The sequence below is a fragment of the Pteropus vampyrus genome, unplaced genomic scaffold (genome assembly GCF_000151845.1).
Source record: "Pteropus vampyrus isolate Shadow unplaced genomic scaffold, Pvam_2.0 Scaffold139, whole genome shotgun sequence".
Lineage (NCBI taxonomy): Eukaryota > Metazoa > Chordata > Mammalia > Chiroptera > Pteropodidae > Pteropus > Pteropus vampyrus.
The window spans coordinates 4,176,300-4,195,935 of NW_011888920.1; the positions used below are offsets into that span (position 1 = coordinate 4,176,300).

The window sequence follows — 19,636 nt, forward strand, 5'->3', positions numbered from 1 at the left end:
AGTGACAGAGGACAAAGAGCTGGTCAAATCACGAAATAAAAAGCAACAGCAGTGACCCAGCAGTGTCTGGCCTCGCCGACTTCCAAAATCAGAGCCCGCATCTGATGAGCCCTCCTTGACGCCAGTAAGAAAATGATTCTCACTTTTCAGTGGCTGACCCTCCTGGAGTTGCTTCATTTTCACTGGTTGTTGCTGCTGTCACAACCTTTAACCACACTCACTTTCCAGGCGGCGCCCAGTGAGCTTTGCTGGAGACTTGATATACAAAAGTTGGGGGTGGGAGCCCATGAGCCGCTTTCGCGTTTACCCCTTCCCCGAGCTACGGCCCCGCCCCGCCCCCTAGCTCTAGGCCACGCCCCCGGACCGACCGGGCCCCGCCTCTCCCACCAGAATGGGCGGGGACCAGGCGCGGCCTCAGCGCAGGAATATGCTGGAAGCCAGCGGGTGGGCGTCCGGCAGGTGCTGAAGGGACAGTTCCCGCCGCGGAACTTGCCCCGCTGAGGGAGGGTGGGGCGGCGAGGCACGTGAGTGATGGAGACCATTTGGATCTACCAGTTCCGCCTCATCGTAATCGGGGACTCCACCGTGGGCAAGTCGTGCCTCCTGCATCGCTTCACCCAGGGCCGCTTTCCCGGGCTGCGCTCCCCCGCCTGCGACCCCACCGTCGGCGTGGACTTCTTCTCTCGCCTGCTGGAGATCGAGCCGGGCAAGAGGATAAAGCTGCAGCTCTGGGACACTGCGGGACAGGAGCGGTTCAGGTAGGGCCGCTGGCGCTGGGATCCCCGGGGACCCCGGGGACTGCGCTGCCGCCTCCGTCCGCCCGGGCGCCCCTTCCCCCAAGCGTCGGCCGCACCCGCCCTGGTTGGGAGAGGCTCTGGCCTTTCCCTCTAGAAAGTGCAAACACTCCATTCTCTTTTCCCCTTTGCCCCTCCTCTTCCAGGGACAACTTCCTCCTCCGCAATTTCTCACTTCTTTCTTTGGCGCCCATTTCCTGCGTCCCCTTTCCCGCCTGAACCGGGTCACCCGCCTGCCCCTGCTGGTATTTTGATCAACTCTTCGGTCCCCCTGCTGCCTTCGCCCCAAACTCAGCGTCCCTCGCTGCGCACACCCTGACCCGGCCACCCTCCTCCAAGCTCTCTGTTCATCCTCTAACCAAGTGGCTTCCCCTCTGCAGCCCGGGAGAACTGCCAGTAGGGTTCCCAGATTCGTGATTGATCCCTTTAGCTTCACAGCAAGCACCGCTCCAACCCAGGTTACTGCATGAGCTCATTGGGCATCTTTCACGGGGAGATGGATGCGGTAATGGTTTGAACACCTCACAGCACCGATGTGGTCATCAGAAATACTGGGCCATGCCCCGTGGGAATGTCTTGTACAGCAGCTAGATGTAACATCAGGGACACCGACACAGCTGAGGGTTTTTTGTTGTTTTGTTTTTTAAGGGTCGAGTTGTCTTTAGAAGTTTGTCATCACTTATGTTTTGGTGGGAAAAGAGATACTGATATCTGTCAGGAACTTTGATTTTATTTATAATGGATACTTAACATCACCAGGTGGTTGTATATAAGAATAAACATTTCTAAATATAGGAGGGGTACTTATCAATAGTCTCATTCTGAGACCTTTAAAGAAGGATTTCACAAAGGCTATTCATGTTATGTAAATAAAAACTAAATGTAAATTGTATGCATTTCCTGGATATTTAAGACTGAATCAGATTACAAAGCACATTTGAAATTTCTAGGATTTGAGAACACTTTTTTTAGAGAAAGGTGGGGAATTTGATATATTGTAGACTTTTTATTTTTTTAAGATTGCATTATCAATTCGAACCCATTGAAGCAAGCATTTTGCAGTCTTCAGCAAGTACTAGGCTTGTGAAACACAGTACTCCATCAGGGGACTTCCCAAACAGGGCTTCATCTCACCCCCAGCCAATATCCATTCTTTATGAGATCAGCCTACTTCTGTGAGATTGTTACAACATTTAAAGTTTTGGCTTCCAATGCCAGTTATGACAATGATTTATAGAGATAATAAGGGAACTGCTTAGCTTGCTTATACCCTAGTTTTCCTATGTATGAAGTGGAAAGATGGTAAGGCTACCCCTTCAGAGAGGTGTTAAAGGTTATTAATTTGAATTATACAATACCTAGAATTCCATGAAGAAATTTTTTTCTTTTCAAGGAGCTTCCTTTAATTACAAAATTTTCAGACTTCTCTAAGATTCCTTGCAGTTTTACCATTCTAAGGTTGATTGCAAATTCCTTCACTTGTGATCACAGAGATGAACTTTAAGATATTTGAGGATTAGAAAAAAAGTATTTACTAATAGCTCTTGCTCTGCTCTCTAAAGTGAATATAATAAAAACATGTTTTTTATGCTTTAAACTCCTGACATCTACTGTAATTTGCAACTACAAGAAACATGGGTAGTAAAATTTTATTATATCTCTTTCCTTAAAAGTAGCTCCTCAACTCACTGACAAGAGAGTAAAGGATTAGTTAGATTTTAAAGATGTTTCTGCTAAATAGATCATTGCCTTTAAGAAGGATGTAAATAGTAATTCATTTTAATACATTATTAAAACCAGACAGTAACTCTCCCATAATAATACAAGGACATTTCAGGAATGTTTACTGACAATGAGTCATACTTTTATTTTGTTTGGCTCTTTACCAAAGATATATTTATAAGTACATACATATTTCAGTGGCTACCTTCAAATCTTGATTTTCTCTCATTTAGCAGAATGTTTCACCATAAAATTGCACTTAAAACGATTACTGTTAAATCATTCTGTATCTTCAAGACCATACAGATACTTATTTTGAATAATAGATATATTGTGCTCACGTATTTCATAGAAAGATACTATAGCTCATGAAGGCATATTTCCATCAATGATAATCATACCATTAGAAATTTGTGGGAAATATTCTATTTGGAGGTTTATTAGTGATTAGACATAAACTAACAAAAAAGGAACCTTTTTTGGACAGCTTGGAGTATAGCTTGAAAGCATAAACAACTATGTTACAAAACAAAAAAAATAGTGAGCCAATAATGATTAGTCTTGGTTTTCTTTTCATTCCCCAGCTTTATTGAGATATAATTGACAAGTAAAGCCTTAGTTTTCAATGTTCAGATTAATACTCTAGCAGACAATAACTGCTTACAAAAATAAAAGGGAACAAAATCAAGATGAAGATGGATTTAGAAAAATAATGTATGTGTGTGCATACTGTAAGTTGTAATATTACACCCAAATGTTAAGTTTTTATTGTTAACACTATATTTTAGTGAGGATAAATGTTAAATTTATATATCTATGAGAGTCAAAATTACAGTGCTTTCATTAAAGATAGAACTTTATTTCTCTTGTGTAAGTCGTAAGTAGTCCTAGTTGGTAGAGTGGCTCTGCTCCAGGGCATCATTCAGGTACCTACCCTCCTATTTTTCTGTTATCCCGAAGACTATCATCTTCGTGGACACTGTGTTCCTGCTCAGGGGGAGGGAAAAGGAAAGATCTAAATCAAGCAATATTCCTTTTAAGCAAGTGAGACCAACATAGTACAAATCACTTCAGCTCTCAAGTAATTGAGGAGAAAACGGTTACAAGGTCACACTTAGACTACCATGTACCCAGTAAGAAAAGAAGATGGATTTGGCATTGTGGGCATTGCCGGGAAATCAACAATTTTCATTTTTAATCATCATAGTGGAAAAAACTTAGCAAGAAAGGAAAGAAGAATGTTGTTTAACACAGTGTTAATAAGGATAAATATTAGAAAGAGCATCAAATGTAAGAATAGAAATTTTGAACCTTTCCCGTAAAAGCACTTATAGGGCGATATGGAAATAAAATGAGATAAAGAAATAGCAATGTTACCATGGAAAAAGGAAATCTTAAGGCTTCAAACCAGATTTAGCCTTTTCTTTCATGTCATGACCTTTGGAGTGTTATAGTTATAGCCACTGGTTACAAAGCTCAGAGGATAATGTCCTCCTAATGCAGTGCTCCTCAAAAAGAATCCTCCCTTGGAATTTTTTTAAAAGGATGGGTTCCATAATCAAATAAGTTTGGAGATCCTTGTATTCTACATAGCACTCTCTTAGAAATTCATATCATTAAGGCTCTGAGAACTACTGTGGCAAAGAAACCTGCTTAACTTTTATTAAATTAGCATTTCCCAAATTTATTTGAGAGGCTATTATTAAAATGTGAAAATCTAGTGCTTTAAGGAGTATCATTTGGGAGACACTTCCTTGATGAGCTGCTTTAGTCACATTATTTGAGCAGAACCACTAAACTTTTGAAATTTGGAGCACTGGAAGACCTGTAGGCATTATTTAACCAGCTAATTAACTTAGGGCTGTAAGCAGTAAGTGCTCTGTAAGGGACAGCCTTCCTTTTTGCTCCCCCCAAAAATCTGAAGGTAGCCTCTAATGCCATTAGGCGTACTCAGCCTCTCCCTCACCCTCTGCCTGCTTCTTCCTCATTTCTTTTATCTTCTCTTCCACTGTGTATGTTTATCCTCTCCATGTGTCTTACCCAGCCTTCAGGTTCTAATTTTATCTTTCCTTTACCCCTTTTGTCTATCTGTCCTTACTCATACTTACCTCACACCCTTTGTCTTTTGCTCTTCTTCCTTTTAATTTTAATGTGTCTCTTACTCTCTCATCTCTTTAGCTTATCTCTTCTTATTTATCCCTCTGACTCCTTTGTGTCTCTGTTTTTTCCTCTATCCCCTCACAATAGTCATGTGAAGTAATATTTAAAGGTGGTTTAATTTATGTTTTCTGTTCTTAATTTTAAAAGCAAGCATTGTGAACATTTTATTTCTCTTTAAGAGACCTTTTTAAAATGCCTAAACTAAATAATTTTGTTTCATTTTGTTTAAGAGCCCTCATTTGATACCTACCCTCTTTATTGTGGTTCATGGACTTCAAGAGAAAAAAATATTTTTTTAATTTATTGGCCTAACATTGGTTAATACAATTATATAATTTTCAGTTGTGCATTATAATTTGACATCTATATATTCTATTGTGTGATTACCACCTAAAGTCCAATTCCTTCAGCTACCATATATTTGATCCCCTTTACCCACTTCACCCTCCTCCAACCCCCCTATATTGACCCCCTTTTCCCTGTCTACTTTTTCCCTCCTCCCCCACCTCCTACCCTCTGGTAACCACTAGTCCATTGTCCATGTCTCTGAGTCTCTGTCCTGTTCATTTGTTGCTTTTAAGTTTATATCCCACATATAAATCATATCATGTGATTTTCAACTTTTTCAGTTTGGCTTATTTCACTCAGCATGATTATCTCGAGATTCATCCAGGTTATCGCAAATGGCAATATTTCATCTCTTCTTATGGCTGAGTAATATTCCATTGTATATATGTACCACAGCTTCTTTATCCAGTCATCTATTGTAGGACACTTCGGTTGCTTCCATGTCCTGGCCACTGTGAATAATGCTGCTATGAACATCGGTGTGCAAATATCTTTACATATATGAGTTTTGAAGTCTTTGGGGTAAATACCCAGTAGAGGGATTACTGGATCATATAGTAGATCAATTCTCAATTTTTTGAGGAACCTCCAAACTGTTTTCCATAGTGCCTGTACCAATTTGCAGTCCCACCAGCAGTGTATGAGGGTTCCTTTTTCTTCACATCCTCTTCGACATTTGTTATTACTTGTCCTGTTGATTATAGCCATTCTAACAAGTGTGAGATGGTATCTCATTGTGGTTTTGATTTGCATTTCCCTATTAGCTAGTGATGTTGAGCATCTTTTCATATATTTGTTAGCTATTTGTATGTCCTCTAGGGAAAAGCATCTGTTCAGGTCCTCTACCCATTTTTTGATTGAGTTCTTTGTATATTTTGGATATTAGGCCCTTATTGGAGGTGTTGCTTGCAAATATATTTTCCCATTCTGATGGTTGTCTCTTTACCTTGTTGACGATTTCTTTTGTTGAGCAAAAGCTTTTTAGTTTGATGTAGTCCAATTCATTTATTTTAGCTTTTACTTCTCTTGCCTTTGAGGTCAAATTCATAAAATCCTCTTTAAGTCCAAGGTCCTTGAGTTTAGTTCCTATGCTTTCTTCTATGCATTTTATTGTTTCAGGTCTTATATTCAGGTCCTTAATCCATTTTGAGTTAATTTCGGTGTGTGGTGATAGACAACAGTCCAGTTTCATTCTTTTGCAGGTGGCTTTTCAGTTTCCCCAGCGCCATTTATTGAAGAGGCTTTCCTTTCTCCACTATATTTTTGGCTTCTTTATCAAAAATTATTTGCCCATATAAATATGAGTTTAATTCTGGACTCTCATATCTGTTCCACTGATCAGTGGGTCTGTTTTGCTGACAATACCATGCCGTTTTGATTACTGTCGCCTTACAGTATAATTTGAAGTCGGGCAGAGTGATGCCTCCAGCCTCATTCTTTGTTGTCAGGATGGCTTTGGCAATTTGGGGTCTTTTGTGCTTCCATACAAATCTGATGATTTTTTGTTCTATTTTTTTTTAAAAATGCCAATGGGATTTTAATGGAGATTGCATTATATCTGTATAATGCTTTAGGTAATATGGTCATTTTAACTATGTTGTTTCTTCCAATCCAAGAACATGGAATATCTTTCCAATTCTTTGTATCTTCTTCGATTTCTTTTAATAAGATCCTATAGTTTTCATTATATAGGTCCTTTACAGGTTTTGTTAAATTTATTCCTAGGTATTTTATTCTTTTTGTTACAATTGCAAAGGAATCATTTTTTCCATTTCTTTTTCTGACACTCATTCTTAGAGTATAAGAACACTATGGGTTTTTGAACGTTGATTTTTGTACGTTGATTTTTGTATCCAGAGATTTTACTGTATTTGCTTATTGTTTCTCGTAGTGTCCTTGTGGAGTCTTTAGGGTTTTCTATATAGAGAATTATGTCATCCACAAATAGTGAAGTTTGACTTCTTTGTTTCCTATGTGGATGCCTTTTATGTCTTTCTCTTGCCTGATTGCACTTGCTAGGACCTCCAATGTTATATTGAATAAACAATAGCAATAGTGGACAGCCTTGCCTTGTTCCTGATCTTAGAGGGAAGGTTTTTAGTTTTTCACCATTAAGTATAATGTTGGCTGAGGGTTTGTCATATATGGCCTTTATTATGTTAAGGTACTTTCTTTCTTTCTATACCGATTTTGTGAAGTGTTTTGATCGTAAATGGATGCTGTATTTTGTCGAAGGCTTGTTTTACATCTATCAATATGATCATATGATTCTTATTTTTTAATTTGTTTATGTGGTGTATCACATTAATATATTTGCATATGTTGAACCATTCCTGGGCCCCTGGGATAAAGCTCACTTGATCATGGTGGGCTTTATCTTTTTATTATGTTGCTGTATTTGGTTCGCTAGTACCTTATTTAGAATTTTTTCATCTGTGTTCATGAAAGATATTGGTCTGTAGTTTTCTTTTTGTGTGTTATCTTTACCAGGTTTTGGTATCAGAGTAATATTGGCCTCATAAAAAGAATTGGGAAGTATTGCCTCCTTCGATATTTTGGAAGAGTTTTAGGAGAATAGGTATTAAATCTTCTTTGAATGTTTGGTAGAATTCACTGGTGAAGCCATCTGGTCCTGGACTTTGACTTTTTGGTAGGTTTTTGATGATTATTTTAATTTCCATATTGCTGGTCAGTCTATTTAGATTTTTTCAGATCTTCCTGATTCAGTCTAGGAAGATTGTATTTTTCTAAGTACTGGTCCATTTCTTTTAGGTTATTAAATTTGTTATTATATACTTAGAAAAAGATTTTCTGATCCTCAATTGGCGGGTTTATAATTGCATAAGTAATAGAACAGTGATTGTCCACAATTAAGTGTCGTAATCCTCATAGTCTACTGTAGTTCCAAGTTATTAGAAACAATAGAAAGTTAGGCTATATTTTTGTATTGAGTAATCAAATGACATAATGTCTTGATTAAAATTATGTTGTAATGTGTTATAAGTAAGAGAAATCTAGCCAAATTAGTTTAGATAATAGGAGGTAAATTATAAATGATACAGAGCTCATGAAAGACAAAAATTCTCTGATTACAGATGTCTGAAAATATGGAAACTCCACCAAGAGTTTGTGGATTTTCCCTCTAGTTTATTTGTATTCTCCAACTTTGTTGTCTCCTGACTCTCTCAGTCTCTGAGCTTCTTATTCATATTTTTGAAAGAAAAGATATCATTGGCTAATTTTCTGGCCAGTGAATCAGGTCCCCCACAGTCAGGTTATTAAGATGCACTTACATATCATTCAAATGTATTGTAATGTAAATATACTAGGTAAGTATTATAGGTTATATAATGCAATTGTATCTGTTATAGTCTCTCCCTTTTGGGAAAGAGAAATTCACAGGAGAAGGAAGTGAGCAGTCACCCCAAAAGATATCTATTATATGGTGTTTCAGAGTAAAATGGAAAGTAAGAGCGAGCTAGCATCATTTCTAACAAGTGAGGCAGAATGTGAAAAGATTACCTATGTAGCCAAACATATTTTTATACTCTAAAGATTATTTTCACTATCCACACAGGACATTCAGACCATTTTGAATTATTGCATAATCAGTACTGTCAAGAAACTAACCAGCAATTTGAAAAACCTGTGATTATTTTTCTTAATTTCTTTTTTCTTCAATAAATCAATTGATTTAGCATGTATAGTCACAATTTCAATGCTGTATTGAGATAAGAAGGTAATTATATATCCCGAAGTAAACTGAATATTGTATATCAAATGCGTAAGGGTCCTGGACCAATAGGACCCTAGGCAAACTGCAAAGTAGATAAAACTCATTCTTAGGGTCTTTGTGGCTTTCCTATTTTCTTTTCCTTCTGTTTTTTGGAAAGTGATACCTTGACCTATTCTTCCTCGCATCTCAATCAAAAAGGCATCCCTTAATACTCTATCTTAGCTTTACAGAGAGACATAGCTGGGAAACTAAGACACGCAAAATTATTAGTGGTTGAAAATGACTTAATAAGGATCCAGCCAGGAGTATTCATATTCTAAAAAGGATGATCACCTCAAGAGATAATATTTCATTTTGACATTTCCCTGTTGGCAGAGTTATAGATATGTGGCTGACAGGTGTTGGAATTTCTTTCATCGTGCTACCGTGATGGCCACCTATTCTGACACATTGGCCCCCACTTAACTTTCAAAGCAAGGGCTAGAGAAAAGTTAGAGATAAAATTGTGGGTACATGGATCACCACAGTAAAGTTTTCACATGAAGAAAAAGACTTTACTCAATCTGAGAGAGAGAGAAGAAATTTCCAGCCATTGTCAGTTAGTTTGGCTGACATACAAAGATTTCTTAGCAACTGACCTTCCACAGCTATGTTAAAGTTTACTTAAAAGTTTAAAGAAGAACATCTTAGAATGATTGGAGAATGTAAATTTTGTTATATTAAAAGCCAGTTATTCTTATCCTAGCTGAGTTACAGGGAATCTGCTTTCTTCCAGTCTGCTCTGTCAAGCAGTGGAAAAGAAAGGTGAGCCACTCAAGCGATACTAAGGTACACACACCCATGTACACACCGACACACACACACACGCATATACCAGGGGACATCAGATATTACTTTACTAAGATCTTTTCATTCTTTCTAAAGCAAAATATCTGCAAAGCCAATAGTTTACAATTTTAATAAATCTGCCAATAACATTTAATCAATTCTGATAATGCGTAATTCAGGGAAGTTCCCTTTAAAAATTGCCACCCCACAAGATCTACCTAGCTTATCATGAAACATCTATTGTGTTAAAAAACAAAATAAAACAAACAAACAAACAAAAACATTGTTTATTGAAAGGAATCACTTTAGTAATAAAGTACTGTTCTGACCTACAGGAGTTCCAGAAAAATGTGAAAGAGAAATCAAAGAATGTTTTTAATTTAAAAGTATACTTTTTGTTTAAGCTGTGAAAGAGTTTCAAAATACATATAATAGTTCTACATATAAGCATGACTGAGTAAATGTTGATGCCTAGCTGGCATGTTATTTAATTTAAAATCTTAACAGTGTTCTAGTAAACATTCTTGAAATGTAGTGACTTTTTTTCTATTTTTCTTCCTATATTAATGATTCATTTTCAATTTAGGAATACCTTGCTAAATCAAGTTATTATATTACTGGTGTAAGTCTTTAAGACCATCCACTGATATCAATAGCTAGGATATTAAGAAGCCATCAGAAATACCTCAGTTCCTAAAAAATATTGAGGTAAAGGAACAGAGACTTCTCTCTTAGGCTCGTTTCTACTTCACTAATATGGCAAGTGCATCAGAAGTCACATGAGAAAGGTCTTTATCAGGTTACACCCAAAAGGTCATCAGTGTCTTTTCTTGGCAAAATGTAATCCTTCTCTATGCCTATTTTTTTCTACTTTTTGTATGATTGGTCACAATCTCTTTTTAAATTATCTTCCTGGGCTAGGAATGTTAAAAGTAATTTTTGCTCTGATTCTTTACCCTTTACAAGCATATTTTCTTTTCATAGGACTCCATGTGATATGGCCTCAAAATAAATAAGGCTGAAGGATAGCCTTAATAACACATCCCTGCCTCAGAAATACAAAAGCATAGTGTGTGGCCCAAACTGAACCCTTTTCTCTCAGAAGAGATCAAGAGAGAATACTGGAGTTAGTAGATATTAAAAACTTCCTGGCTGTAAGAGACAACAGTATGAAGAAAGGTTATAGATTCTCAAATTCTCGGCATTGGCCTATCATTTTTCTTCAGAGTAGCACTTTTCAAAATGATAGTAATAGGTGTAATTTGAGAAACAGTTTTCTTGATAAAATAGTTTTGGAAATGCTGGGTTGTTACAGGATTTCTCAGCACTTTTAACATATTAATATGCTAATATACATTGTGAATCCGCAAGGCAGATATGGTGTTTCCCAACCCAGAGTCCTTTTACAGAGCGTTTTAGGAGCCAATAGATGGATGGATGGGGCGGGGAAGAGGGAGAGAGAGAGAAAGACAGAGAGAGAGAGAAATTAGATAGATAAAGAGAATACTTTAGGAACCGATACTTTAAAGAAAAAGTATAAACAATTCCTTAAATTTTAGAAATATATTTGAGAACTCATAATTTCTTCTCTCATGATTCTCTGTATCTTTTGCTGGTGCTTCTGGATGATTTCATCATGTCTCCCTTCTAAAACACTAGATTACCGTATTTTAGGGAGAGATGTAGTCAGAGCTATAGATTTTAGAGTGTCCCTCGATTTGTCGCCTCAATCAAAATTAAAAGATTTATCTTTCTGCTTGACTTCCTTGCAGTCATTTATCACACTTTTACACAGATCATGCAATATCATTAGCACCTATTTTAAGCACAAAACCTTTCAATTAGAATTACTAAGAAAACTGAAAGAGAATATATAGATGTCAAACTATAATGTACACCTGAAAATTATATAATTGTATTAACTAATGTTACCCCGATAAACTTAATTTAAAAAAATGTTAAAAAAAAAAAAAAGGAACACTGGAAGAATGATAAAGAAGCAAATGGATGAAACCACATTTTTAAATTCTTTAGATATAAAAGGGCTACAGAAAGGCTATGTATGATATTAGGAAAGCAAAAGTTAATGAAAGCTAAATAAGGTAAAATTTAATACTGAGAATTGATAGAATAGAGGAACGGACTCCAAAAAAAAGAATTAAAAATGGAAGAGAAGCTACGGCCATGCCACCCTGAATGTGCCCGATCTCATCTGATCTTGGAAGCTAAGCAGGGTCAGGCCTGGTTAGTACTTGGATGGGAGACCACCTAGGAAGACCAGGTGCTATAGGCATTAAAAAAAGAAGAAAAAAGTGGAAGAGAAGATATAAATAATTGTATAACAGAGGACTATTGGAGGCGAGGAAAATTAGTGAGAGATGAATTGAAAACAAAGTTTAAGAAAGTGAAGAAGAAGAGACACATGAAAGAAGCTGCAGACGTCAACCATACTGTAGTCAGCATTCTGGCCATTTTGGTAGAAAAGTGACTGCAGCCAGAGGACTGTGAAGGAATAGACAGATGATCTGATATAAGTCTCATTTTTCAAATAATATAATTGATGTCCAGAGAGGTTTTGCTTGCACCAGGCCTTATAATTCATTAGCAGTTTGCATAAGAGCCCAGTTCTCTTAACACTCTATTCAGTGCTCTTTCTGCTGCACCAGGCCTCCTGTCGTGGTTGAAAAGGGTTCTATTGACACATTGTGTGGTTTCTGTCCTGAAAAGTATTCTGTTCGCACAATCCTACCCCTACTCCTACTTCTGTAGATCCAAGTTAATAATTATGTCCACCCAAACCATTATTTTACTGCTATACTCAGAAAACAAAGGAGAAATAGCTTTACACAATAGAAGTGATACTGATAACTGACAGCAAACACTTGTGGCTGCCATGACAGTCATCCCTCCCCTTCATGCAGTACTCAGTGACGGCATTGCTACACTTACCAACAGGAATGAACCCTGCCACTGCAGTGGAAAAATTTATATGAAGCTTTTTTACTTTGTTAGACAAGGAAAGGAGTTGAGTATAAGGCAAAGCTACAAGTAAACACTGGCTATAGTGTCCTAAAGTTTCAAAAGTATCATGAAGTAGCTTTCCAGTCTTTAAATGCTGCCTCTTTTTTTTTTTTTTTTTTTTAATCTGGAGAAACTGAAGCAACTAGGACAGTGATTTACTTGTGGAAATCAATGCATTTATTTAGCATAACTATATGTCAGGCACTAGATACAAAAATAAGTACTGTCTCTCTCTCTATACTGGGTAGAGTACAGACTACATTGCTGTAACAAAGAGACTGCCCGAATATGGCAACTAATATAGAACTTTGTTTCTCTCCTATAATAATAGCCCAGAATGAGCAGTTCTGGGCTATCAAGGTGACTCTGCCTCCACATCTGTTTCTAGAGTTCTCCAGGCATTGTCATTTCCTTGCAAGCAGGAAGGAGAAAGAGAAAGCCTAGGGAAAATGGCTACTTCAGGGAGATGGAACTCAGATGACACACATAACTTCTCATGTCCTATTGATCCAAACTTAGTGACATGACCAAAGCTAATTGTAACAGAGCTGAGAAATAGTCTCTATATGAGTTGCTGTGTGCCAGCTAGAACTCATGGAGTTCTATTACTAAAGGAAGACAGGGAAAATAGATACTGGGGAACAATTAGAGGTCTTTCTTATGGACTTATGGCAAAGAAAGATGACAAATAATTGCAGTAAAGGCTGGTAAGTAAGTTTCAGCGGCAGAACAAAAGGAGGACTTGTCATCTATGTTTAGAGTGAGGGCTGGTTTCAGAAAATGCATCCCAAAGAAAGTAGTCCTTGATGTTGAGACATGAAGGATATGTCAGTATTAAGTAATAATAGGAACCAATTATAATAGTAAAAGAAGTGGCTTCTAGTAACGATAGCAGATTGAACACATATCTATTTTAGATTTTTTTCTCTGAAATCTCACTAAAGTGACATTTGTTTTGATAAGGAAATAATAGCAACAAAATTTTGGAAGCAGGAAAGCAGATGGAATGATAAATTAATTAGCAGATTCAAGAAAAACTGACTTCTAAGCTAGTGGTGGGAAAAGCTAAAAACAAGTTGGATCCCCTAAAGACTCAGGAAATGGTGGCATCAGATACTTCTGGAAGTGGGAATGCTAAAATATAGATCATGGACTGTCATCTGTTTATAAAGATTGGATCCTCACATCTCCAACATTACACACTAGGTAACTTTCTTCCAACATTGGCAAAAATTGAACAATTATTCTCTGAAAAGAATTAGACGTAGAGTCTCCTCTGACTTGAAGACCAGGCATAATTGAGTTTGTAATCCCTTATTAAAAGTAAGGGCTTTAAGTGAATGGATGCATATTGGATGCTAAGACTGTCTAGACATCTTTCCCCATTCAGTTCCCAGAACCCTGGCAGTAAGGCCTTCACTCTTCAAACAGGACATCGGTGAAATCCTTTCTGAAGAATCTGACCAGGCCGAGAGGAAAGACTTAAGACACCAACATTAGAGTTTCCTCAACTAAGTAACCCAGTCTGATCATCTTCCAGTGGGTGTTTTTTGTCTCAATTAAAGATTACAAGAAATATTAGGAAATCTGTAATATGAACCTAGAGACCAAAACAAACAAACTTAATAAAGGAGAAGGGAGTGTTAAAAAAGAAGAACAAAAACAAACAAAAATCTCCTTAATTTCCTCAGAGCGATAATAGGAAAATATTGCAATTATAAAAGAAGAACAGGATACTATTTTTAACAACAACAAAAAAAGAAAATATTCTGAGAACAAAAGAGCTTTTGGAAGCAGTAGAAAATATAAAACACAATATAAGCTTGAGGAAATTTATTAAAAAATAGGACAAAAAGGCAAAAACTTCAAAGATAGGAAAAAAGGACTTTAAAAAAAATTAGAGTACTAGTCCAAAAGGTTCAATACATAAACAGGCATTACAAAAAGATACAACAGGAGAGAAAAAAAAATAGAGAGGAGAAATCATCAATGAAGCAATTCAAAAAAAATTTCCAAGATTTAGGGACTAAGTTTTCAGATTTAAAAGCCTCAATACAGTAGGTGAAAGTAGACACATTCTAAGGCACATTGTCATGAAATTCTAGAACACTGGGGCCACAGAGAAGTTCCTACAAACTTCTGGGAGTGGGGAGAGAAGGTCACATAAAAAAGATCAGGAATCAGATTAGCCTCAGATGTCCCTGAAACAACAGTAGAAGCTAAAAGACAATGGAGAAATAACTTAAAAATTCTGAAGGAATTCTGAACCTGACCAAACTCTTATTCAGCCGTGGTAGCAGAAATCATACATGCAAGATTTCAGAATATTACCTCATGCATCTTTTTTAGGAACCTACTTGAGGGTATGCAAGAGAGAGAGAGAGAGAGAGAGAGAGAGAGAGAGAGAGAGAGAGAGAGAGAGAGAGAAGAGGAACTAACTACCTGTGAAGAAAAGCAAAGCAATACCCAGGAAGGTGGTAAAGGGTGATCCTAGGATATCTCCGCTGCAGATACCAAGGCCAGATTGGAGCGGGACAAAAGGTTGTAGGAGACACCTCTTCAGAAAGATGAAATTGACAGAAAAGCTAATGTGAATGAACTTAAAAGAAGGCAACTGATAGATAGTTTGGGGTTAGATTAATGAGAACTTCATGGAAAATTTAGCAAGAAGAAAAAATCTGTGGTAGAGACTTAGTGCTCACTCATATCTGATGGCTCTTCTGGACATCTGGAAGGAATATATTTCCCTTCCCTCTGCACTTAGAAGAATCATGTGACTAATTGTGGCCAGTGGATTTGAGCAGAAGTCTTGTGGTAGCTTTAAAATACAGCACAGATTCTTTAACATTCTTCCTACCGAGAGGCGAGTTGTTTGTTACTTCCCATAACCTGGCCTGTCTTGACTAATTCGCAAGATAATTATTAACTCTAAGGAAAAGAATTCATAGTTTACTCCAGGGCACAGCAATGAAAAGAATCTACATGATCAAAATAACACAAGTGCTAAGAAATGGTCATTCTAAAATGATGACTATGATATTAGCAATTTGGGTGAATGGGAAAAGTAAGGACATGTAGTAAGGGCACATATAACTTTGATTTAAAACACAAACAGAAAAGGAAAAGAACATAATTTATTCAAAGAACTTGAAAATAGAAGCTGCTTAATTTCAGAGAGAGAATGAATTGAGAAAGGCTAAATATCAATTATAAATTCCAAGATGTAGAAAGCACATGAAACAAAGCAGTATAGAGGAAGTCATATGGGAACAGACAGAAGTCACAAAGATGGTCAGAGAATTATAACCCAAGAGAAAATATTCCCGTCTGATCTCAAAAGCTAAGCAGGGTCAGGCCTGGTTAGTACTTGGATGGGAGACCACCTATGAAGACCAGGTGCTGTAGGCGTAAAAAATAAAAAAATAAGGGATTGTATGCTGACAAAGTCCTGTGATCTGTGAGGTCAACCAAGGATTGCCTCTCCTGGAAGGAAGGAAAGAAGGAAGGAAGGAGGGAGGGAGGGAGGGAGGGAAAGGACGAGAAAATATTCCTTAGTTATGTTTGATCACACAATGCACTGTTATATGGAAAACAAAATAATCATGAGAAGCTGGTCATTATCTCATTTTTATTTTCCAAAGGATGCCAGAAAGCATTGGAATAGGTGCTGAAGTCTTTACTACACTTTCTGGTACCATACCAAATAGAAAATAAGCACTCTTTCATTATCACCTTGCAAGCAATTAATGAAGCTAGAAATAGCTCTCATTAATTTCAAATAAACTATTTCAATTTTCATACATAACTTGTTCATCTTCCAGAATCCACTGTAAAGTTCAATTTGAATTACTTCTAATTTAAATACAGTAGTTTTTTAGAAAACATGGACGATTTCACCTATATGCTTATATTGTATGCAATTATTCAGCTTATTTCTCCCCTTTTGACTTCACAGACCCCTACTATAAATATCAAAAGGAGATAATCTTCTTTGTTTTTTTCTCTATTCTCCCGTTTACTCAGCATTTGCATGCTGGTTGGGCACAGACTGACAGAATCTGAACCTATTAATTTGGTTCTTAATTCATATGCAATATTGTTAGGACTCCTGCATGCCCAGTCTGTTTTAGACACTTAGGGATACAGCATCCCTAAAGAACTGACAAAAATCCTTGCTCTCATGGAGCTTATTTTCTAATCGGGAGAGAAAAGCTATAACCAAATAAGCTGGAAAAACTATGCGGGATATTAGAATGTGTTAATTGCTACAGAGGAAAATAGAGGATAAAAAGTGAATAGAGCATGCTGGGGGTGGTAAGTCCTCATATGATAAAATGATTTCCCATAAAGGGAAAATAAAAGGTGGTCATGGGAATTAATTCATATATTCAAAGAGAAAATATGGCCCATTAGGTCTTGTCAGTATTATATATAGCCTCCACACCATAAACTTGATTTTTAATGGAAAGATCCTGGAATTATTTTTTTTTAATTTTATACGTATATAAAATGCAATATTATTCAACTATAAAAAAATAAAAAAAAGAAAGAAATCTTACCATTTACAACAACATGGATGGACCTAGAGGGTATTATGCTAAATGAAATAAGTCAGACAGAGAAACACAAATACCAAATGATTTCTCTTATACATGGAATCTAAAGAACAAAAAAATGAACATGCAAAATGAAAACAGACTCAGATACAGAAAAGAAACTGATCACTGAATGGATAAAATATACCCATAAGAATAAACTGCAGATGAATGGATGAATGGGAAGCTGGGTGAAAAATGTACAGTTTTAAGAAGTACAAATTGGTAGTTACAAAATAGTCACAGGGATGTGAAGTGTAGCACAAAGAACATAATATTATAATAACCACATAGTGTCAATAATATTATAATAACTGTATTGTACCAGGTGGGTACTAAACTAATTGGGGGATCACCGTAAATTATATAAATGACTAACCAGTATGCTGTACACCTAAAACTAAAAATAATACTGAATGTCAACTCTAATTGAAAAATAAAAATTAAAAAATAAATAAGTAAAAATAAATTAATGAATTTTAGTGTTTGTATGTATAAAAAAAGATGTGTTTCAGGTTACAGAATCTGAGGCAAGGGCAGGGACTGTTAGCATTAAAAATAGCAGGAGCAAAGAGACTTGTGTTTTAGTCCCCTGCAACCAGTCCAAAGGGCCCAGATTACAAGGCAAGAGAAGCAGGTATATAAATCATCAACACCATGACTATTCCCAGAAGGGCAGTAGGCATGTAATGTCATGGTGAACAGAGGCTCTCACAAGACTAATGCATTCATAGGCTGCTTGCTGCCAACAGCCTTTGGCATTGAAGTACTTCTATCCTCCAAATGCCTATTTTACAATTGGCAAAGCACAAGAAGGGTATTTCCAGGGTGGAACATCTGGTTCATTTTACCTAGGTAAGTCAGCAAGTGTTCAATATTTTGTTGTTTTTTTGAGAGGCCTGTACATATCCAACAAAGTTTATAATAACAGCATATAAGATATATATAATCTTGCCACTTTCAGATAAAATTTTTTTACACAAGTAACTAGTATAAATAATGTTGAGCGTTCTAGGGCCTATGGACTTTTCTCCTTCATATGACAAGAACATCCTGTTTTTAGTACCTTCCAGGAAACTAGATAAGTGTTTAATTTGAGATATCATTTATATTTTTTAGAATCTCTGTAATGATGTCATTGTGTCAAAAAATTTCAAATTCCTCAAGGGATATCATTCATACTTGATTGCATTGCTCATATATTGAGTAATTCATTGTAAATGTAAGCAAACTTCAGTGTTCCCAATATCATCTGTCTAAGTATTATTTCAAGAATAAGATTAAAGAGGGGAATTAAACAGTTAAAAATGTTTACATAAACAAGGCAACCATTTTTTCTATTCTAAAGCAAATATACCCATAAGAATAAACTGCGGATGAATGGATAAAAAAAAAGTGATATATATGTACAATTGAATGTTAGTCATCCATAAAAAAAAAAAAATCCTGTCATATGCTACGATATGGATGAATATTGAGGACATTATGATAAATAAAATAAGCCAGTCCCAGAAGGAAGGACAAATAATGCGTGATTCCACTAATATGAGGTATCTAAAGTAGTCAAACTCATAGAAGCAGAAAGTAGAAGAGCGGTTGCCAGGGGCTGAGAGAAGGAAATGTACCATTGTTCAGTGGTACGGAGTCTCAGTCATGCAAGGTGAAAAAGTTTTAGAGGTAGAGGTCTGTCCAACATTGCGCTTGTAGTTAATACTACTTTACACTTAAAAATTGTTAAGAGGGCAGATCTCATGTGTTTTTAACATAATAATTTTAAAAAGAATTTTGGCTTTGTGAGACTGGTGAAAGTTAAAAAATATTTATGACTTTGATTTGTGTCATTCTCGGAAAACATGCCTACTCTATCAATCAGGTCTTTGGTTGACAGCAACAAAACCAACATGAGGACCTTAATTAAAAACGAAAGTAGGTCCCTCTCACTCTCTGTCTCTGAGGGGAGACCACACACTGTCTGTGGAGCGTTACCCCTTTTCTAATAAACTTTCCTTTTGACGCCTTCCCCCCACACACAAAGAAATGAAAGTAACTGAAAACATGAAAGTAACTGAAGAAATGAAAGTAACTGAGGCACAGAGACTTGACCAGAAGCTGAAGGGACCAGGCTTGGAATGAGTCAAAAGATTTCAAGAGTTTGGGCAGCAGGAACCACAGAAGGCCAGTGTGGTCTCCATAATACTATTGTTCTTTTTGTGCCCCACTGCCATAAGAATCCCCAAATGGCCAGTTGGCAGTCTCAGCTAATTCAGTAGAAGCATCACGGGGTTCCCTAGTGAAAGCATTTCTCCCTTGGAAACTAAAACCTTTATATCAGCAGAGTTCAGAGTCACAGGGATTAGGAGCAACAAAAAATTCAGTGACTCGTTAAGTGTAATTGTCAGAGGCACCATAACACCACTTTCACCCTTTGTTTC

General features: G+C 36.8%; 1 protein-coding gene and 1 pseudogene across 1 annotated transcript in view; both read left to right on the plus strand.

Annotated features, from left to right (window-relative positions):
* Positions 1-403: 403 nt before the first annotated feature.
* RAB39A (RAB39A, member RAS oncogene family) overlaps positions 404-19,636 on the plus strand; it is a 32,487-nt gene continuing 13,254 nt past the window's right edge. The window contains exon 1 of the mRNA XM_011368145.2: positions 404-758. Within this exon, the coding sequence (XP_011366447.1) occupies positions 532-758 (227 nt within the window). The 5' untranslated portion in view covers positions 404-531. The remainder of the gene's footprint in view (positions 759-19,636) is intronic.
* On the plus strand, positions 11,763-11,881 carry LOC111744726 (annotated as a pseudogene).